At 45.9% G+C, this 18,231-nt stretch overlaps 1 protein-coding gene across 8 annotated transcripts in view; it reads left to right on the top strand.

Moving 5' to 3' along the window:
* The window catches only part of ZDHHC3 (zinc finger DHHC-type palmitoyltransferase 3), a 53,842-nt gene that overhangs the window by 3,752 nt on the left and 31,859 nt on the right, over positions 1–18,231 (top strand). For 7 of the 8 annotated variants that reach the window (XM_012538263.3, XM_033413031.2, XM_049716318.1 and 4 more), the window contains one exon: positions 12,007–12,336. The exons of the other annotated variant lie outside the window; for it this stretch is intronic. In XM_012538263.3, the coding sequence (XP_012393717.1) occupies positions 12,031–12,336 (306 nt within the window). In that variant the 5' untranslated portion in view covers positions 12,007–12,030. The remainder of the gene's footprint in view (positions 1–12,006; positions 12,337–18,231) is intronic. 8 annotated transcript variants of the gene reach the window in all.

The following is an 18,231-nucleotide window of genomic DNA, read 5'->3' on the forward strand; positions in this document are numbered from 1 at the left end:
CTTATTCTCATTTAGAGGAAGGGTCTTCACGTGTGTTTCATTCTGAGCGAATGGCAGGGTGCTTCCTATGTCTTTCATTAGGGCATGTGTGAGAAAAGGGCATCACATGTCCTGATTAGCAAATCTGGAAGTATTTAAACACATACACACCCCGATAGCCATAGAAAGTAGCAGAAGCTGAAGCAGCAGTGAAGGTGTGATGTCTGGCTATTGACCTTTTGGGGGAAATAAGAAGGCTAATGCCATGCTGCGTCGAATTTCTTCCTGTTTTCTGCATTTTAAAATCATTTGCCTTCCTCCTCAAAAGCAGATTTCCAGAGACAAATGGCCAGGTTATTGCTGACTTTTGACTGTGTAGGTAAGAAGACTACCTTGCATGTCCCACCTAATTCAGCCATTCATCCAGGCAATGTGAGGAAACACCAGGAAAACTCCCTCTTTACATAGTTTCTTCCAAATTATAACATTCCTGGTAACATTCCATTGATTGAACTCTTTGGATTTTCTGGTCTACCTGAGACATGAATATCTCCTGTTCAGGGTCAGTGGGGATGGAATGCCTTGGGGTAGGATTGATTTTTCACCTTAGGACAATGGCCCTAGTGGGACAAGTACAGTTCTGGCCGCAGTTCTGTTGCAATAAGTTTTGACTTTGCCTTGTACAAAGTGTGCGTTTCTAACCCAAGAAAGAGTAGCAGAGAATCTAGAAAGGCAGGTTGGCTAGGAAGATAATGATCTATGGTGGAAAGACTATTGGGCATCTATTCCAGTGATCTAGACTTTGCCACTAACTTGCTTTGTGACTTTGAGTAAGTCAACCTCTCTAAACCTCATTTTACACGAAAATGCCTATCTTACCAGGTTATAGAAGTCACAGTAGATCTCGGATATAGAGACATTTAAACACTGAAAAATGGTCATGTTTAACTTTGAACTTTAAGACTTCTCTCTTTTACCATTTTGTAATATTTGATGTATTTTGATAGTGCTTTTCCCTCTCTGCAAAACATTAAATGAAAGAACAAAGGAAGTGATAATTACATGCCATACTTCATTGAAAAAATTGAACATGCTCAGGAAAATTGCTAACAGACAACTGTTTCTTTTTGAATATTAACAAAAAATGGGGAAAGAAAGTTAAAGGATACTTTTGATAATAAAAAAAATCCAAGAAATTAACAAAGATGTTGAATTTGTTTCTGAGAACAGAGGAATCAGAATCTCAGCCCTGCAGAGGACTTCAGCAATCAGCTCAATGTTCCCTCTTGTTTTATGGGTGAGGAAACTGAGGCCCATGGAGGGTAACTGTCTTGCCCCAAATCATGAGGTTAGTGAGCAGCAGGGTGGGGAGTAGAATTCTGGCCACTTGACTCCAAGCCCAGTCTTCATTCTGCTTAGCACTAGTCTCCCATCTATCTCCAAAGGCCTCTAACAGATGCCTCACCTGGCAGGCGGGGGCTGTGGACTTGTAGAGTCTCGTTTCCTTGGGCCCAGGTTCCTCCCAAGCCTCTGCTCTTGCATTGCCACTTACAGGGCCTGCCTGAGGTGAGTGGGATCAGCAGGGACCTGAAAGCAAAATGGGTCCCCTCCTTGAAGCCTGGTACAGTTGTAGTAACTGGTTCTCTCTTCTCCTTCCCTAACTCCTCTTTCAGATCCCTCTAAGCCCTTTTGCTTTTAGTCCCTAAGACAGCCACGCTCTTGCCTGGGTGATGTCATAGTGGCTGCATATCTGCACATAGCACAGTGTGGGGCCAGGTGCCATTTTCAGCCTTTGCTGGTTGGTCTCTGCCTAGCATGGGTTGGCTTTCCCTCAGAAAAAGCAGCGTGCTGGAACTTGGCCCTACAGGAAATGTTCCCCAGCAGAAGCAGATTTTAGGGATTCAATCTTTGGGTGACCCTCCTGGCTGAAACTTCACAGCCCTCCTGCTTCCTAAGTTAAGGCAGGATCAGTCTTCTGAATGGTGGCTGGTGTTCAGCCAGGGCCCCAGCTTAGAGCACAAAATGCTTAAGTTCAGGTCTGTGATCTATGAACAGCACTGCATGTGGCCCACCCGAGAGTGCCATCTCTGGGTGACCATGTGTGGGCAAGAGATTCAAACAGTAAGTAAGCCAAGGTCACTGGTAGAAACATCAGCACCCTTCCTCCTTTTGTTTCTAGTTAATGGGCAAAGTTAATGATTGTAGTGAGTAGTTAAAGCTAGGCTCTGGAATGAGAGCAGGCTTGGGAGTGTATCCTGTCTCCACTGCTTCCTAGCAGTATGAACATAGGGTAACCTTTCCATGCCTCAGTTTCCTCACCTCTAAAAGGGGGTGGGAAAGTGAGGACTTATCCTACAAGGTCGAGTAGCTATGAGGATAGAGCAGGATGAGGTGCGTCTAGCACACAGCCCAGTACAGTAGACCTTCAGTAAGAGTCAGGGCCCCGCTCCACGTTGGGTGTGCCCTGCGCTGTGGCAGCTGCCAAGCAGAAGGCATCTTGGAACCTACTCCTGACAGAGGCCAGGGGCAGTTCAGTGTCAGGTGAGATCATGCACCTGATTACAAAGGGTTCCATGTACTATAACACTTGTTGACAAACATTAATTGAGTAGCTAAATCAGTGACATATTGTTGCCTTTTTAAAGAGTTTCCTGCTGGGTTGCAGACTTCCTGGAAGGAGGAGTTAATGTAGGGAGATGGCCGCATAAGCAACAAGAGGATACCATCCTTTAGACCTAGATAGGAAGTTAGCCAGCTCGCTAACCATTTTATGGAAATCAGCTGACTCCTTGAGTTTCATTTCTTTACCCATCTGTAGAAGAGGCTGGACCAGAGTTTGGAAGAGGTCAGCTAGTCCCTATGGTCTCTTCCCGAAAGGCTGTGTTTTTTGAGGGCCCTAGTGTGTGAGGTGGCCTGGTGGGTGCTGTGCTCCATTAAAGAGGAAGCCACCAGCAGCAAAATGGCTCATAGAAGAAAGAATGCTCCTTCTTTTTTTTTTTCCCCCAAAGAATGAGTATTATAGGCTCCCAGGAGTGGAAGCAAAGTCTGCTTAGAGTCCTTTTCTAAGGTTTTTAAAAAAGAGTCACAAAGTTTAGAGAACTAGGCCTCCCCACTTGAGAGATGAAGACATTAAAGCTAAGTTGAAGTGACCTCTCCTTAGGTCCATGAATTGTGTGCGAGGGAGCAGGAAGCAGAGCTCGTGTTTCCTGCTTGGTCATTCCTCCTGTCCCCCTCTTGCAAAACAAAAAAAGAAAGAAAGAAAGAAAAAGCAGCCATGTGCGGTGCTCAGAATGTGGTCTGTGGCGGCAAACAGAGCTGGTTTTGGATCCTGGCTTTATCTGATCTAGGGAATATTATTAAGACCCTCTATACCTCACTTTTTCCGTCTTTACAATGAATAATAAAAGCTACTGTGCTAAGTTGTTGTGAGAATTTAGAGGGGCTGCTTTGTGTACATCCTCAGTCTTAATGGGCATTCAGTTAATGATAGTGCCCATCTCCATTCCTATAGCAGCACTGCATGTTCTAGGCAAAATCTCAGATGCCCTTGGATTTCCTCATCTGTAAAGCAGAAGAGTTTGACTAAAATCTATTAGATGGTCTTTAAGGTTCCTTCCCACTCTAAAATTCTGACTCAGATAGTGATTGTTTTTTACCAGTTAATCTTATGCGTGGTCTTGTTTTAATTTTTTTCTCATTGTTGCAACATATGATAAAGCACGCTCATAAAAAAGGATGAATGTGTTACCCAAACGAGTGGTAGTTTCTACTGATCCCCAGTGTTTGTGACATATGTCATCCTATATGTGGGTGTGTATTTTTTTTAATAGATCTAGAAAGCTAGGAGGTGGTAAACTGCCAGTTGTAGTACTGTAATAGTCAGTTGTAGTAAATGGAGGAACCGTTAGCCTACTTGAGCTTCCAAATCCCCAAACTTTTTTCTGAAATGGAGACTCATTGTTAGGAATCTGAGTTTGCACATGAGTGGGTTTTATAGGAAGGTGGCTTTTATAGGAAGAAGGCAAATTTCGCTTACTGACCACTTGCAGGTTCCCTCAGTGAATTTTAATATATATAGGATTTGGTTTGGGCATGTGATATCTTCCTTCCTTCCTCCCTTCTTCCCTCCCTCCCTTCCTTCCTTTCTGTCTCTCTCTCTTTCCCTCCCTCCCTCCCTTCCTTTCTTTTTTCCTGTTTTTTGTTAAAGGTTAAGTATGACAGAGACAGCAAGCAGGCAGAGGGAGACAGACCCTGTTGTAGAGAGAGACACAATGTAGACTCCTTGGTAAAGATCTTCTAGCACAGGCCAGCAGCTCTGCCTGTCTGGACACCTTCCTTGCCTGGCAAGGTGTGGTGCAGAGGGTAAGATAAGGCACCTTTCCTTTGGACCACACCCTTACCTTTTGGAAAGAGTTGAGTGACTCATTCTGGTTTTTTATGAAACATTTCAAACATAGTGATTCATGGTTCATTCTCTCTTTCTGAGAATCATCTAAAAATAGGTATGAAATTTACAATCCTTTTGGATCCTTACACAAATTAAGAGAATTGTAACTCAGATAAATTCATTTTTTGCTAGATCCGATTTATTTCCAGAGCTTCCAGGGAATGGGCCATTTATTCATCTGTAAAGCTGTAGGGCTGGTTTGTGAATACTTGAAGTCCATCACCCTAAAACTTGAGAAGTTCTGAATCTATACAGTGCCAAGATCTGCTTGTATGTTGTGCATGAATGCATGTGTGGATGTGAGAATGTGAGTGGGTGTGCTGTTTTAGGAAAGTAATCTTCACAAAGTCCTTTGAGATGCCTTTAAGGACTTGGTTTTAGATCTAGCTGAGCCACCCATGACTTTAGTGTAGTATCTTGTCTCAGGAAAGCAGCTGGCAATCTGAGAAGATCTGGGATTCTTGGGACATTCGCTGGATTGAGAACAGTGGGTTTTGGGGGTTCTAATACATCCAGTACTGAACTTTTATGTGGTCATGCCTTTGAACCTTGTTCATGAAGCACGGACTTTTGGTCAACTTTCTTAGGCCAGGTGATGGATTTATAAGGGTTTGCCCCTCACTCAACAAGTAATGATTAACTACAGTCACTGTAGCTGGATTCTGCCCATCACTAATTGTCAACACTAGGCTAGGAGGCTAGGCTGGCCAACAACCACCTATGGGCCATAGTGGAATGGGGCCTCTGAGCTTCGCCTTAGAATCACCACTTTCAAACCCTTTCAGTTGCCCAGCCATGGATAGGCAGCATGGGAATTGAGTCATAAGTGATGTACTGCAAGGCCAATCCAGAACCCCAATCCCTGGGGCTCACAGGACTCTAGATGGAACTTCACTAAATACATTTTTGTCTGCTTATCTGGATTAGTGGAAGGGCCTGACTGTGGTCAGGCATAATGAAGCACGTGTGTTATAGGTGAATCTGGAGGCAATTCTCTGGACCAGAAGCAGTGGCGTTTTTTGGAAGTTAGCACTAATTTCAGTCATTTCTTGGTTTTTGCTTCTGAAACTCTAAGAAGGAAGACTAGATGGTTTTCTTAGACTTCCAACACCCTACTCCCCACAGAGCTCAGGTTGTCATTCTGGACACCATCTCTGCCTTATCATCAGGATCACCTTCTTTAGGGAGCTCCAGAACACCTCTGATCCTGCGCATCTCTTTCTCCTATAGTTTTACCAGATTGGGAGCTGGGAGAGGGAAGGGCAGGGCCTGACCAGGGCAGCACACACACATTATTGTCATCCCTGGGTGTGAGTGCCCTGCACAGTTCCTTGTGTTTAGCGGCTGTTTCACGCATGTCTTTTTGAGTTGAATTGAAGAGAGGGGGCTTGAGAAAGCAAACAGGTCAAGGGCATGGGATGAAGAAGGTAGGGAGGGAAACTGGAGGAGGCTGCCCCACTGTGGTATGAGCGGGCTGGCAAGAGTGGTATTGAGGCTTCTGGGACCGACCAACCTCCCTGTGGACCTGCCCCAGAGGCTGAGCAGCCAGTTCTGCGCACCTCCTCTCACGCAAGGACTCATGTCAGGAGTAGGTCCTTGGCAAAGAGCCTCAACCCCAAGGATTGGAATTTCCCTAATTCGAAAAGGAAAAGTGGTCAATATTTGCCTTTTCTGTTTTTGTTACTAGGGACAGAGTGAAGGGAATTTGTACAGTTTGTTTCAAGGTGGGTTTTCCCCCATATTCCTCAGATTTTCAGTTGGCTAATGTAAGGAAAGCTACTTCCATTGCTTTTGGGGGAGCTGGGTTAGTTAAGTACATTTTTAAGAGCAGCGTGCCTTCCTTGGTTTTGATTGGACTCTTTGAAACTCTGAAGCGTGGATTGGAACATGCTCTTCAGTTCAGCCCTTAGTGTCTGGCTCTGCCAGACACCCTTGGCTGGGTTCTTTCCCAGATCACAGGCTCTCACTCACCAGTGAGGGGCAGTGGGAAAACACAGCTCCTCTGTCCACCCTTTGGTCTCACGTGGTCTGAGTGTGGAACATCTGGAAACTTGAGTAAGAGTCACAGTCCACCTATTTCACAATCCTATTGGGGGTACCCTTCGCCGTCTAAAGTATGACCACAGCCCTGAAAGTAATCAAACAAGGGCTCCAAGAGGTGGGCCGGGGAACACAAAGCTCATGGCATTTTACTCCTGTATTCATGTAATGAACACAGATAGTACGTGGCTACTACGTGCCAGGCACTGGCTAATGAAAAGACAGGGCTCCCAGCCCTCAAGGACTGTGTGGTAGGAGAACATAGCTGGTGTTCCCTAAAGGTCAGTTACCTAAAATGAATACCTTTCTTTTACAAACAAATCTAACAAGATTTAGTTTTATTTGCTTTTCCAGTCCACAGCCAATTAGCAGTAGTAAATAGAGGGTATGTTGGGAAGATTGGTAGCTGTAGACACAGAAATGACAGCCAGGAATGGAGGAGGAAGACAAAGAACCACACAAAGAAGATGCCAGAATTAACAATTATAATAGTCTGCACAGGCCAGTTGGTGTGAGGCCGAGAGCCCAGTGATTCTCTGTACCCCCTGAGGACATTACCTAACACACTCCATTAATTGATGTTCCTGGTAATGACTCTAAATCATTCCGAAGAAATGGATGGTTATTGTACTTAAGACAGGAAGAGCTATAATATCCCTTTTTTGTTGTTTTTTGTTTTACTTTTTAATATTTCCAATTTAACCATCCAAATTGTTAAAATGTGTTTCTGCTTAGGAATAAGCCACAGTTACCTGGGAAATTTGCTTATGTGGAAGGGCCTATTCCTCAGGAAAACCACACGTATGAAACACAACTCAAGTTTAGTCAACTCATTGCTGTATGTACAATCAAGATTGAGCAATTGTCAGAGGACAGATAGAATACAGTCAGCTACTGTGAAGATACACCATGAGCATAATGTGATCACTGCAAGTATATAAACAAGAGCATTGCTCTAAAATTTATTTTCAGTGATTATCCATTTCTGAAAACCACACAGTTTATGATAATTGAAGAACAATGGAGTACACAGGTTGTGGTGAGATGACCCTCAGGCAGCAGATGACAGGAGGATACACTGCCACAGACGTGGGTTGGGGTGGGGTGAGTCGTCACTGACCATCTAGGTCACACTGAGCTGTTCTGCAGGGGAAGCAGGCAGACCTCGGAGATGTTGCAGGTTCAGTTCCAGACCACCGCAATAAAGTGAAAATTGCAATAAAGCAAGTCACAAGTCATGAATTTTTTTTTTACAATAAAGCAAATCACATGCATATCAAAGTTATGTTTCTACTGTAGTCTACTGGGTGTGCAATAGCATTATGTCTAAAAAACAACATACCTTATTTGTTTGTTTGCTTTTGTTTTTTTGGCTGTGCCACATGGTTTTCGGGATCTTACTTCCCTGACCAGGGATCGAACCCGAGCCCATGGCAGTGAAAGCGCCAAGTCCTAACACCAGACTGCCAGGGAATTCCCATATACCTTATTTTAAAAATACTTTAATGCTCAAAAATGCTAACCATCATCTGAGCCTTCAGCAAAAGCTGTTGGAGAGTCTTGCCTTGATGGCTGCAGACTAGTCAGGGTGGTGCTGAAGGCTGAGGTGGCAAAATAAGACAGCAGTGAAATTTGTGGCATTGATTGACTCTTCCTTTCAAGAACAGTTTCTCCATAGCGTGCAATGCCATTTGATAGTATTTTACATGTAGTAGACCGTCTTTCAGAATTGGACTCAATCTTCTCAAACCCTGCTGCTGCTTTATCAACTAAATTTATGTACTATTCTAAGTCCTTTGTTGTCATTTCAACAATCTGCACAGCATCTTCACCAGGAGTAGATTTTATCTGAAGAAACTACTTTCTTTGTTCATTCATAATAAGCAGCTCCTTATCCATTCTTCTTCCAAACTCCTGTTAATGTTGATATTTTGACCTCTTCCCACCAGTCACAAATGTTTTTTTTTTTACATCTTTATTGGAGTATAATTGCTTTACAATGGTGTGTTAGTTTCTGCTTTATAACAAAGTGAATCAGAGAGTGGCATGAACAAATGTTCTTAATGGCATCTAGAATGGTGCATCCTTTGCAGAAGGTTTTCAATTGACTTTGCCCAGATCCATCAGAGAAATCACTGCTTATGGCAGCTGTAGTCTTATGAAATGTATTTCTTAAATAAGACTTGACAGTCAGAATGCCTTTTTGATCTGTGGGCTGTAGAATGAATGTTTGGTTGGCAGACATGAAAAAAACATTAATCTAGTTGTACATCTCCATCAGAGCTCTTGGGTGACTAGGTGCATTGTCAATGAGCAGTACTATTTTGAAAGGAATATTTTTTTTCTGAGCAGTAGGTCTCAACAATGGGCTTAAAATAGTAAACCATGTTATAAACAGATGTGCTGTCATCTAGACTTCGTTTCCATTTATAGAGCACAGGCAAGAGTAGATTGCGCATGATTCTTAAGGGCCTTAGGATTTTCAGAATGGTAAATGAGCATTGGCTTCAACTTCGAGTCACCAGCTGCATTAGAGAGTCCGCCTGTCCTTTGAAGTTTTGAAGCCAGGTAGTGACTTCTCTCAAGCTATGGAAGTCCTAGATGGCATCTTCTTCCAATAGAAGGCTGTTTTGTCTACATTGGAAATTTGTTCTTTAGTGTAGCCACCTTTCATGAATTATCTTAGCTAGATCTTCTGGATAACTTGCTGGTGTAGCTTCCGTGTCAGCACTTGCTGCTTCACCTTGCACTTTCATGTTATGGAGATCGCTGCTCTCCTTAAACTTCATGAACCAAACTCTGCTAATAAGCTCAGACTTTTCTTCTGCAATTTCCTCACTTCTCAAAGCCTTCACAGAACTGAAGAGAGTTAGGGCCATGCTCTGAGTTAGGCTTTGGCTTAAGGGAATATTATGGCTGGTTTGATCTTCTGTCCAGACCACGAAAACTTTCTCCACATCAGCAATAAAGCTGTTTCGCTTCCTTATCATTCGTGTGTTCACTGGAGTAGCACTTTTAATTTCCTTCAAGAACTTTTTCTTTGCATTCACAACTTGGCTAACTATTTGGTGCAAGAAGCATAGCTTTTTGGACTGTCTCAGCTTTTGAAATGCCTTCCTCACTAAGCTTAATCAAATAGTAACATCAAAGATTGCTGATTGCAGATCACATAACAGTATAATAACAATGAAAACGTTTGAAATATTGCGAGGATTACCAAAATGTGACAGAGACAAATGCTGTTGGAAAAATGGCACCAATAGACTTGCTCAGCACAGGGCTGCTGCAGACCTTCAATTTGTAAAAAAGTAGTATCTGCAAAGCGTAATAAAGTGAAGAGAAATAAAACGAGGTGTGCCTGTATTTATTTGGTGGGTGACAACTACCTAGAACCAGCAAACTTCTGTAAAGAGCCAGAGGAAATACTTTAGGCTAATGGGTCTTTCCATCACAACTATTCAACCCTGCAAAAAAGATATAGAGAATATAATATGTGTAATCGAATAGTATGGCTGTGGTCCAATAAAACTATTGGTTTAGAACTTAAATAGCAATCGTGGGGACATAGATGATATGCATACAAATCAGTATGGCAGCAGGAAAAAGAATGCTTGCATTTGGAGGTTGTCAAAATGTTGAGCTTCCATCAGCTTTTGAATCATAATGGGATTTCAGCTTTTCGTTCGTTTGGTTTTGTTTGTACAGAGTTTAGAATTTTAGAATTTGCTTGCCATAGGTCAGGTCCCAGATGTCCCCAGTTTTCAGTCTCCTGCTGTCCTTCTCTTTGGTGCTTCAGAAGGTATCCCTGCATCTTTTAATGCCTCTAGGTTGTCCCTGGCAACACTAATTGCCACTATCTTGTGAAGAGCACAAGGTTGCTCTATTGGAAAATTCTGGTTGAATGTGATAGTCACTCTGAGTATTTTTTGAGTCAGTGTTCCTTTGGACAAGCACACAGTACACATTTAACTGCCTTTCAGCCATTAATTCTCTGCCACCATGGGAGGGGAGGCCTTGGCCTTATTCTTTCATTATTAGTCAGTGCAAGTTTTGATTCCAGAATGTCTATCATTTGAGTAGTAGTTACTGATCTGCCCTCTCAGCTTTCTGGACACATCCTTACTTTTCATGACGCTACTGTAGTCACTTCAGATCCTCTTTCTTCGTTGGGGGTGAGGGCAGTGGAGGAAGGAGGAAAATTGGGCAAAGGGTAAGGATAACCCAGTACAACCATTGAAAGCTTGCCCTTCCCCTTCAGAGCTGCAGTCTTCAGAAAAGCACACAACCAGTGCTGCTTTTGAGTGATTTCCTGTGCTGTGAAGTGATTTGAGTTCTCAAAAGACTGAGATGTTGCTTGCCTGCATCATAGACTGTGCTCCGGGTGGTTTTCCCATGGCCCCTACATCTGAGAGAGAACTGGAGCCATCGCGGTTTCTGAGAAACCTGGTTGGTGAAACGACAGGCCCCAGAGTTTAAGATAAAGAACTGGAGCAGGGGAATCTAGACTGACATGTCTTGCAGCATGTGCCATGGACAGAGAGACTTCAGTTATCGCGTCTTAGTGATTTCATTGCTCTCTCCAGAGACTCAGCTGCAGCTGTGAGGAAGAAAGGCCGCGTTGCTCAGCACTTGCTTCTGAAGTAACTGACGTCTTTCCTAGAGAGAAGACGTGCACACCGCCTGTGATGTGTGCAGGGTCTTGCGGTCGACAGCACGAGTAACAGGCACCTCCAACTCCCTCGACCCTCACACCAACTGTGAGGAGGGGGCTGGGGCTGGAATGTGGGTGTTTTCCTAGGTCAGGAGACCAGAACTCACGAAGCCCCACAAGCAGGTGGTGCGGAAACATCTCTGGACTCATTGTCCAACATTCCTACGCTTTGCCCTATCACCATGAGTAGAGCAGAACTCATTCCTGGAAAATAAACCATTTTGGCCACAGGGCTAAAAACCCTAGCTTGTTTCAAGAACATTCCCCATCCTAGTGAGTGTTTTGCCTTTATTATTGGCTAATGCAGTGCACTAAGTTAGAAGGTCTTCATGGTTGCAGCTTAACCCTAGTCCTAGGTTACCACTACTTTCCTCCTACTCAATCCAGCCTCAACACGAGTCTCTGGGTTTGTCCACAGTGTAGAGGCAGCAGTGTTACTGATGAAGAGAGTTTTCCCAGAGGGCCTGGTGCTCCCCCTCCCACCCCTTTGTCTTTTAGGTCAAAATTTGAACATATCTGTTAGTCCGCCTCCCAGCTGGTGTGCTGTGTGTGCTGCTGCTGCTCCGGCTGACCTGAGGCGAGGCATTTGCCCTTTGAAGGCTCCCCTTTCTTTATCTGTCACGTGAAGGCTTTGGGCAAGGTGGCCCTGTTTTAGCTTTCAGAAGTAGGGACAAGAACTCACATTGGAAATGAACAGAAGGTTTAGGCAGCTTTTCTGCAAGAAGTTTGCACATAGATACTCATGGCTCGCTTTGGAAAGGTAATTTTGTCAAGTCTCCTTGATGACAAGACCACACCAAATTTCTGGGTTCTTTCTTCTCTCTTCCAGATGCCAGTATGGACAGAATAGCTTATGATGCTTATCCCCGCCCACCACTTCCGAGACATTGAGCGGAAGCCAGAATACCTCCAGCCAGAGAAGTGCGTCCCACCTCCCCACCCCAGTCCTGTGGGAACCATGTGGTTTATCCGTGATGGCTGTGGCATCGCCTGTGCCGTTGTCACCTGGTTTCTGGTCCTCTATGCGGAGTTTGTGGTCCTCTTTGTCATGCTGATTCCATCCCGAGACTACGTGTACAGCATCATCAATGGAATTATGTTCAACCTGCTGGCCTTCTTGGCCCTGGCTTCCCACTGCCGGGCCATGTTGACGGACCCCGTGAGTATGTCTGGGCTTGTTTTGACCAGCCCACACTCTCCTCCTCTGGCCCTGGCATGGCCGCCGCCTGCATGTGCCCCCTGACCTTGGGAATGTGGAGAATAGGAGGGCCAGGGCTGGGGTGGGAAAGTGGACTCAGGCCCCACCGAGGGGACCCCATCTGTACCACAGCCTGTCTTGGTTGAATGATGCTTTCTGTATGTAGGTGTCTGCATTAATTGAGCCTACCATGGGAGGAGTTTGATCTCGAGGAGGCTTAGCCTCTAGTTAGAAAGGCACAGTGAGAAAACCACGAGGCTGGGGCCAGATGATCCGAGTGGAAGGCATGCTGGGGGTTGGATCAGGATGGGGCCTCCCAGTGAAGATAGGACTGGAGCCAGGTGAAGCTGAAATTAAAGCCCTATCCAGTTCCAGGAACCTGCACAACAGTGGCCTTTACCTTGTTTGGGCGAGGCTCATCTTTCCCTGAAAAGCTGGATAAGCCTGTTTCAGGCCCTAGCAAGTGCCTCTTGGTTGAGTATCTGTGGGTAAAGCTGTGGTTTTCTGCCCAATGACTTAGCTAAATATACCAAGCTGTGCAAGTGGCTGTTGAGTATTAAAGTCTCCGTTCCTGCTCATTATCTTGTATGGGAAAAGTGAGAGAGAGCGTTATTTGATAAAGACTTCCTATGGCTTAATTGTTTCAGTACGTGGGACGAGTGTGTTTAAATTAAGAAAGGGAAAGCACTGCAAGTGGCAGTGCACTGGCCACACAGATTTCGTTTCTGTGAGTCCTGGGGAAAGCACAGTAAAAATTCTGGGTCCTGAGTTAGTTCCCTTCTCAGAGGGCTCCATTTCCTGCTGGTTCAGGTGGTGGATTGTTAATCCATCCCTAGGGAAAGCCACTTTCCCGGCTCAATCACGAGCCAGTGACCGGCCCATATGGCGCCTCTTCTCATGCACGTGCCTGGAGAGATCGCACACACTGGCAGGCAGGGGCCTGCTGGCCCAGTGTTAGAGCTGCTCGTAGGATTGTTGAACAGCTGTCACCTGAACGAAATGAAGTACATGGTTATAAGTGCCCTGAAACACAGGGCATAAACAGTTTTCCTCAGCAGCATCAATTTGATCATAATGGAAACAAATTAAGGGTTCATTCAGAAATTTTTATGGTGCCCTTGCTATTGGGGATACAAGAGTAAAAGACATTATTTGTCTCAGCTTATAATTTAGTGTCTGCTGAGCCCCAGGCACTCTTCCTTCTCTCAAGGTGCCCTCTGTCTAGAGGAGACGACAGGTGAGGTTAACCCCGTGTGATGAAGGCTGTGGCAGAAGGAAGCACAAGTTGCTGTGGAAGAACAAAAATTAACCAGTCTAGGCAGGGGTGGCTGCCTGGAGGAGGTGATGCCCAGGCCAGTTCTTGTCAGAACAATGTACATGGGCAGGGAAGGTGGAGGGTGATAGGGCAGGAAGACACTGACAGCATTCCAGGCAGAGGGAGCAGCATACACAGAGACACAGGAATGCAGGAGTGTGGTTGTTTGGAGTGGTAGGAACTTAGGAGAATGGGTTTGGTTTGGTGATGTGGCCAGAGTGCCAAAGAAGTGGGGTAGGAGTTGGAAAATGGGGCCAGCGAGAGCCCCTGAGGATTTTAAAAGAGTGATGAGATCAGATTGTCATTTTACAAGGATCACCATGGCAGCAGTGAGGAGGAGCCCCGGGGGCACTGAGGAGTGGGACAAAATGGATGCCATGTTTATTGAGTACCTACTATGTGAGAGGGTCCTTCTGAGCAATGGATACAGCTGTGAGCAAGACAGACCACAATCCCTGCCCTACTGCTGCCCACATCCTAGCGTAGGGCGTCAGGCAGTAAAGACGTGATGGAACAAGGTAATTTCAGAAGTCGAAAAGGGCTTTAAAGACAGCAAAACCGTGTGATCCAGGGGCTGTGGTAGTGACTTTTCTGGGGCGAAGGAGGACTATTTATTTATTTACTTACTTATTTTTTATTTTATTTTATTTTATTTTATTTTTCCAGAATCCTAATCACTAGGCCACCAGGGAACTCCTGAAAGCTCATAGTGGTTTGGTTTGGTTTTAATTAATTTATTTATTTATTTTTGGCTGCGTTGGGTCTTCGTTGCTGCGTGCAGGCTTTCTCTAGTTGCGGCGAGCGGGGGCTACTCTTTGTTGCGGTGCGCCAGCTTCTCATTGCGGTGGCTTCTCTTGTTGCGGAGCATGGGCTCTAGGTGAGCAGGCGTCAGTAGTTGTGGCACATGGGCTTCAGCAGTTGTGGCTCGCGGGCTCTAGGTGCGTGGGCTTCAGTAGTCGTGGCGCACGGGCTTAGTTGCTCTGTGGCATGTGGAGTCTTCCCGAGCCAGGGCTCGAACCTGTGTCCCCTGCATTGGCAGGCGGATTCTTAACCACTGCACCACCAGGGAAGTCCCAGGAGGACTATTTAAATGAAGGTGATCTGAGAAGGACCCCTGAGGCGATGCCACTTGAGCTGAGGCCTAAAGAACATGAAGGGGTAGGTCAGGCAGGTGAAGGTCAGAGGGCAGTGCCTTGCAGGCAGAGGAGAGGTACAAAGGCCCAGAGATAGGAGTGTGCTTGGCGTGTTTGAGAAACAGGACTCAGACCAGGGTGACCGGAGCATGGTGAGCGGAGGCGAGAGGGGCTGGAAGCGGTGGGGAGGGCTGCAGAAGCCAGGCCGGGCAGGACCTGTGGGCCTCGTGAGAACCTTGGTCTCTATTGTACAGTGAGAAGCCATCAGAGAGGCATGATGTGACCTGATTTTTGAGAAGACACTGCCTTGTGCTTGCGATAGGGTTCTGAGGTGGGGCAAGTAGAAGCAGGAAGATGAGAGTTATCGCAGTGGGCCACGCAAGACGTGGTGGCAGCTCAGACCAAGGTGGGAGCGGTGAGGCTGGGGGAGAGAAACTTATTTTTTAAGTTTTTAAAAGTATTTTAAGCCCCTAATGCTCAGGCCTGGCTGCATATTAGAATCCCTTGAGGAGCTTTCGAAAAGTACTGATGCCTTGGGCCCCATCCCCAGAGATTCTACTCTAATTGGTCTGGGATGGGGCCCTGGGATTGGGGTGCTTTAAAGCTCCCAGGTATCCCTCATATTCATCCAGGTCTGAGAACCGCCATTCAGAAGAGTGACAAAAGGGGAGAGGGATCAGAGAGTGTGCCTTCCAGAGTCTTGGCTGGAGTAGCTGGGAGATTTGCTGGTCCCCTTTATTGAATGGGAGAGTCTGGGGAGAACAGATTTTGGAGGAGAAATCAAGACTTCTATTCTGGCCAAACTGTGTCTCTGTTACGTGTAAGCAGGAGTGCTAGCTGGGCAGTGGACAGCCAGGTCTGGGGCTGGTGGGGAGTTGGGATCAGAGAGTAGAGTGTGGAGTTTACTGGTTTCTAGAAGGCATGTGAATCAGGGCACTGGATGTCGGGTGGGAGGGAGACGAGGCTTCTGCCCTGGCCTTCCTGCTACCCTCACACACGTGTGTTCTTTGACCTCCACGTTGTGCCCTCTCCAGGGTCTTCCTCAGTCTGGCCCCTTGCAGTCGGATGCAGGAGAGAGTGATTCTCACTGTATGTTGCTCGGCTTCCAATCCCAAGTGAGAGCCACAGACTATATCCCAAACACCATTCAGCTTCTCATAGGTGTGTTTTGCTGTTGGCCTGAAAGAAAATGGGGCAAAAAAATAAAGCGTCTGTCAAATATCTACCATTAGTAAGGGGAGCAACTCAAAGCATGCCCTGCAGACCTGCCCCATCTCCGGCTCTTCATGCTGCCACCTGCCTCTCCCCACTCCCAACATGTGACATCTTATGCAAAACCCAGTAAACAAAACAGAGAGAGGTGGGGCTGCAGAGGAAGGAACCCCTGGGACACCCCGGGCTTCCAAGGGACGGAGTTGGGGAGCCCAGATCTCACACTGAAAGCAAGTCAATTAGGGGTTCCTTATTAACACTGCAGGCAGAGTCTGTTTTTAAAAAGGCATCACTGCAGGATTCTAAGGAGTTCCCTAATAGGATTGTAATGTTTTGTATCTCAAGAATTCATGTTGTGTATAATTTTTCAGAAAAGTTTATATCTGGAGGTTATAAGCAATGTATAACAATGTATGCATTGTATATCATTTTGGTTTGTTAATATTACTAGTAAAACAAAAACAAAAAACAGACAAAAAACTCCTGCAGTCTCCCCCAGACAGTTACTGGTAGCCCTTTCAGCTTTGAAATTCTTATTCCAAATGTAACATCAGAAGAGTTGCAACCACTACAGCTTTCTGGACCATTTAGCAGTCATTTACTCCAACATAGTAGTAAGTGGGTCCACGAAGAGCTTGAGCAGAAAAGGGGAGAAAGAAATGACTTGGAGGTGGAACTCCCATTTGAGAAATGGGGTGAAAGGGATAGACAGGCCTGTAAGAAGAGGGAAGGGGGCAGGTGGACAGAGGGGCTGTACCTCACTTGGCAGGTGTGCTGGCCTGGAGGTGGCATGGTGTGGGCGGGCGCGTGAGTCAGACCGGTGTTTGATTTCAGGCTGCCCTCTCCTTGCCTGCTCTGAGGTTGTGTAATGTCTTCAAAGGAGCTTTCTGTGTTCCTGAAACACTTGAGACGGTGCGAGGTCGAGAGTGGCTCCACTTGCCTGGAGGAGGCAGCCTCCTGAAGGCAACCTGGGCTCAGGGACTCTTTCTGACCTTGGTACCTGCTCTGTCTCCCCGCCCCATCCCAATTCACCACCTGACCTTTTCCAGTTATAAATACATTTTAACTCCTCATCCTAGGAACCCCCTCAGGAATCCTGAAGGATTCCATTTAAAATTTAGATCTGGGACAACACCTGTCTCCCAGAAGGTGCTTAAAGCTGAGAGCATGTTTCTTTTTGTCCTGGCTGCTGAAAGCCCAAAGCCAAGCACTACACAATCACAGCAGTTGTGTCAACCCTATGATCAGCTTTTTTTTTTTTTTTTTTTGCCCCTGCTTTCTTTGGACCTAATCGTTTATTAACCTCATTGTAAATTATCTCAAATCTGAGATTGGAGAACAAGAGGAATGTAAATGAATTCAATTTAACCACATTGTTAAGGGAAGGAAAATTCATCTGTATGCCTGCCAGTGTCCCTCCCTGCCTTTGAATCCCACCCTGTGAACACCTTGCTATAAACAGACCTCACATGACTATCTGAGACCACTGCAGGCCAGTGATTGGAGTTTCAGCTGCCCAAACCGGAATAACAGGACTCACTTCAACATGCAGTTGGTACTCCCTTCTGGAGTCTCTCTCTCGGTGACCTTATTGAGCACAACTGTGTACAGAATCAGTGAGTATTTACTCGGGCAAGTACGGTGGCAGAATGATGTCAGGTCCGTGGGAGCATAGGACGAATAGCACCGGGTCGTCCTGCAGTGTGCCGTGTAATGTACGTGGGTGCTGCGTGCAGCCAGAGAAGGGCCTCGCACACTTTGCCCAAAGGTGTTGACACATTCCCTGGATCAGGTCAGGGACTTGCCTCAGGGTTCATTTGAGGAGGGTGCTGCACTCTGCCTAGTGCCAGGCAGTTTCTCATACCTGCCACTGAGTAATCCATAAACACTGACCGGAAAATCTTTCTAGCTCCAGAGAGAAGAAGGTGACCAATTTGGGGGTTACCTACCTCCTACCTTTCTGTGGAAGAGACAGGTGGCCTTTTGACACAGGCCTGGGGCTGGTCACCTGTTCCTGGCAGAGCTATTAGAGGGAGAGTTTCTGACTAGACCAGCAGGTGTGCTCATGCCATGATCCCATGGCCCCTGAAACAGTTTAAGCAAGTTTTCATACTTGTTGCTTGAAATAAATGGCATCATTGGTGCTTCTTTGGAACCTGTCTCCACCCCTTTCCAAGTGTGTCCTTTTTACATCAT

The sequence above is a fragment of the Orcinus orca genome, chromosome 10 (genome assembly GCF_937001465.1).
Source record: "Orcinus orca chromosome 10, mOrcOrc1.1, whole genome shotgun sequence".
NCBI lineage: Eukaryota > Metazoa > Chordata > Mammalia > Artiodactyla > Delphinidae > Orcinus > Orcinus orca.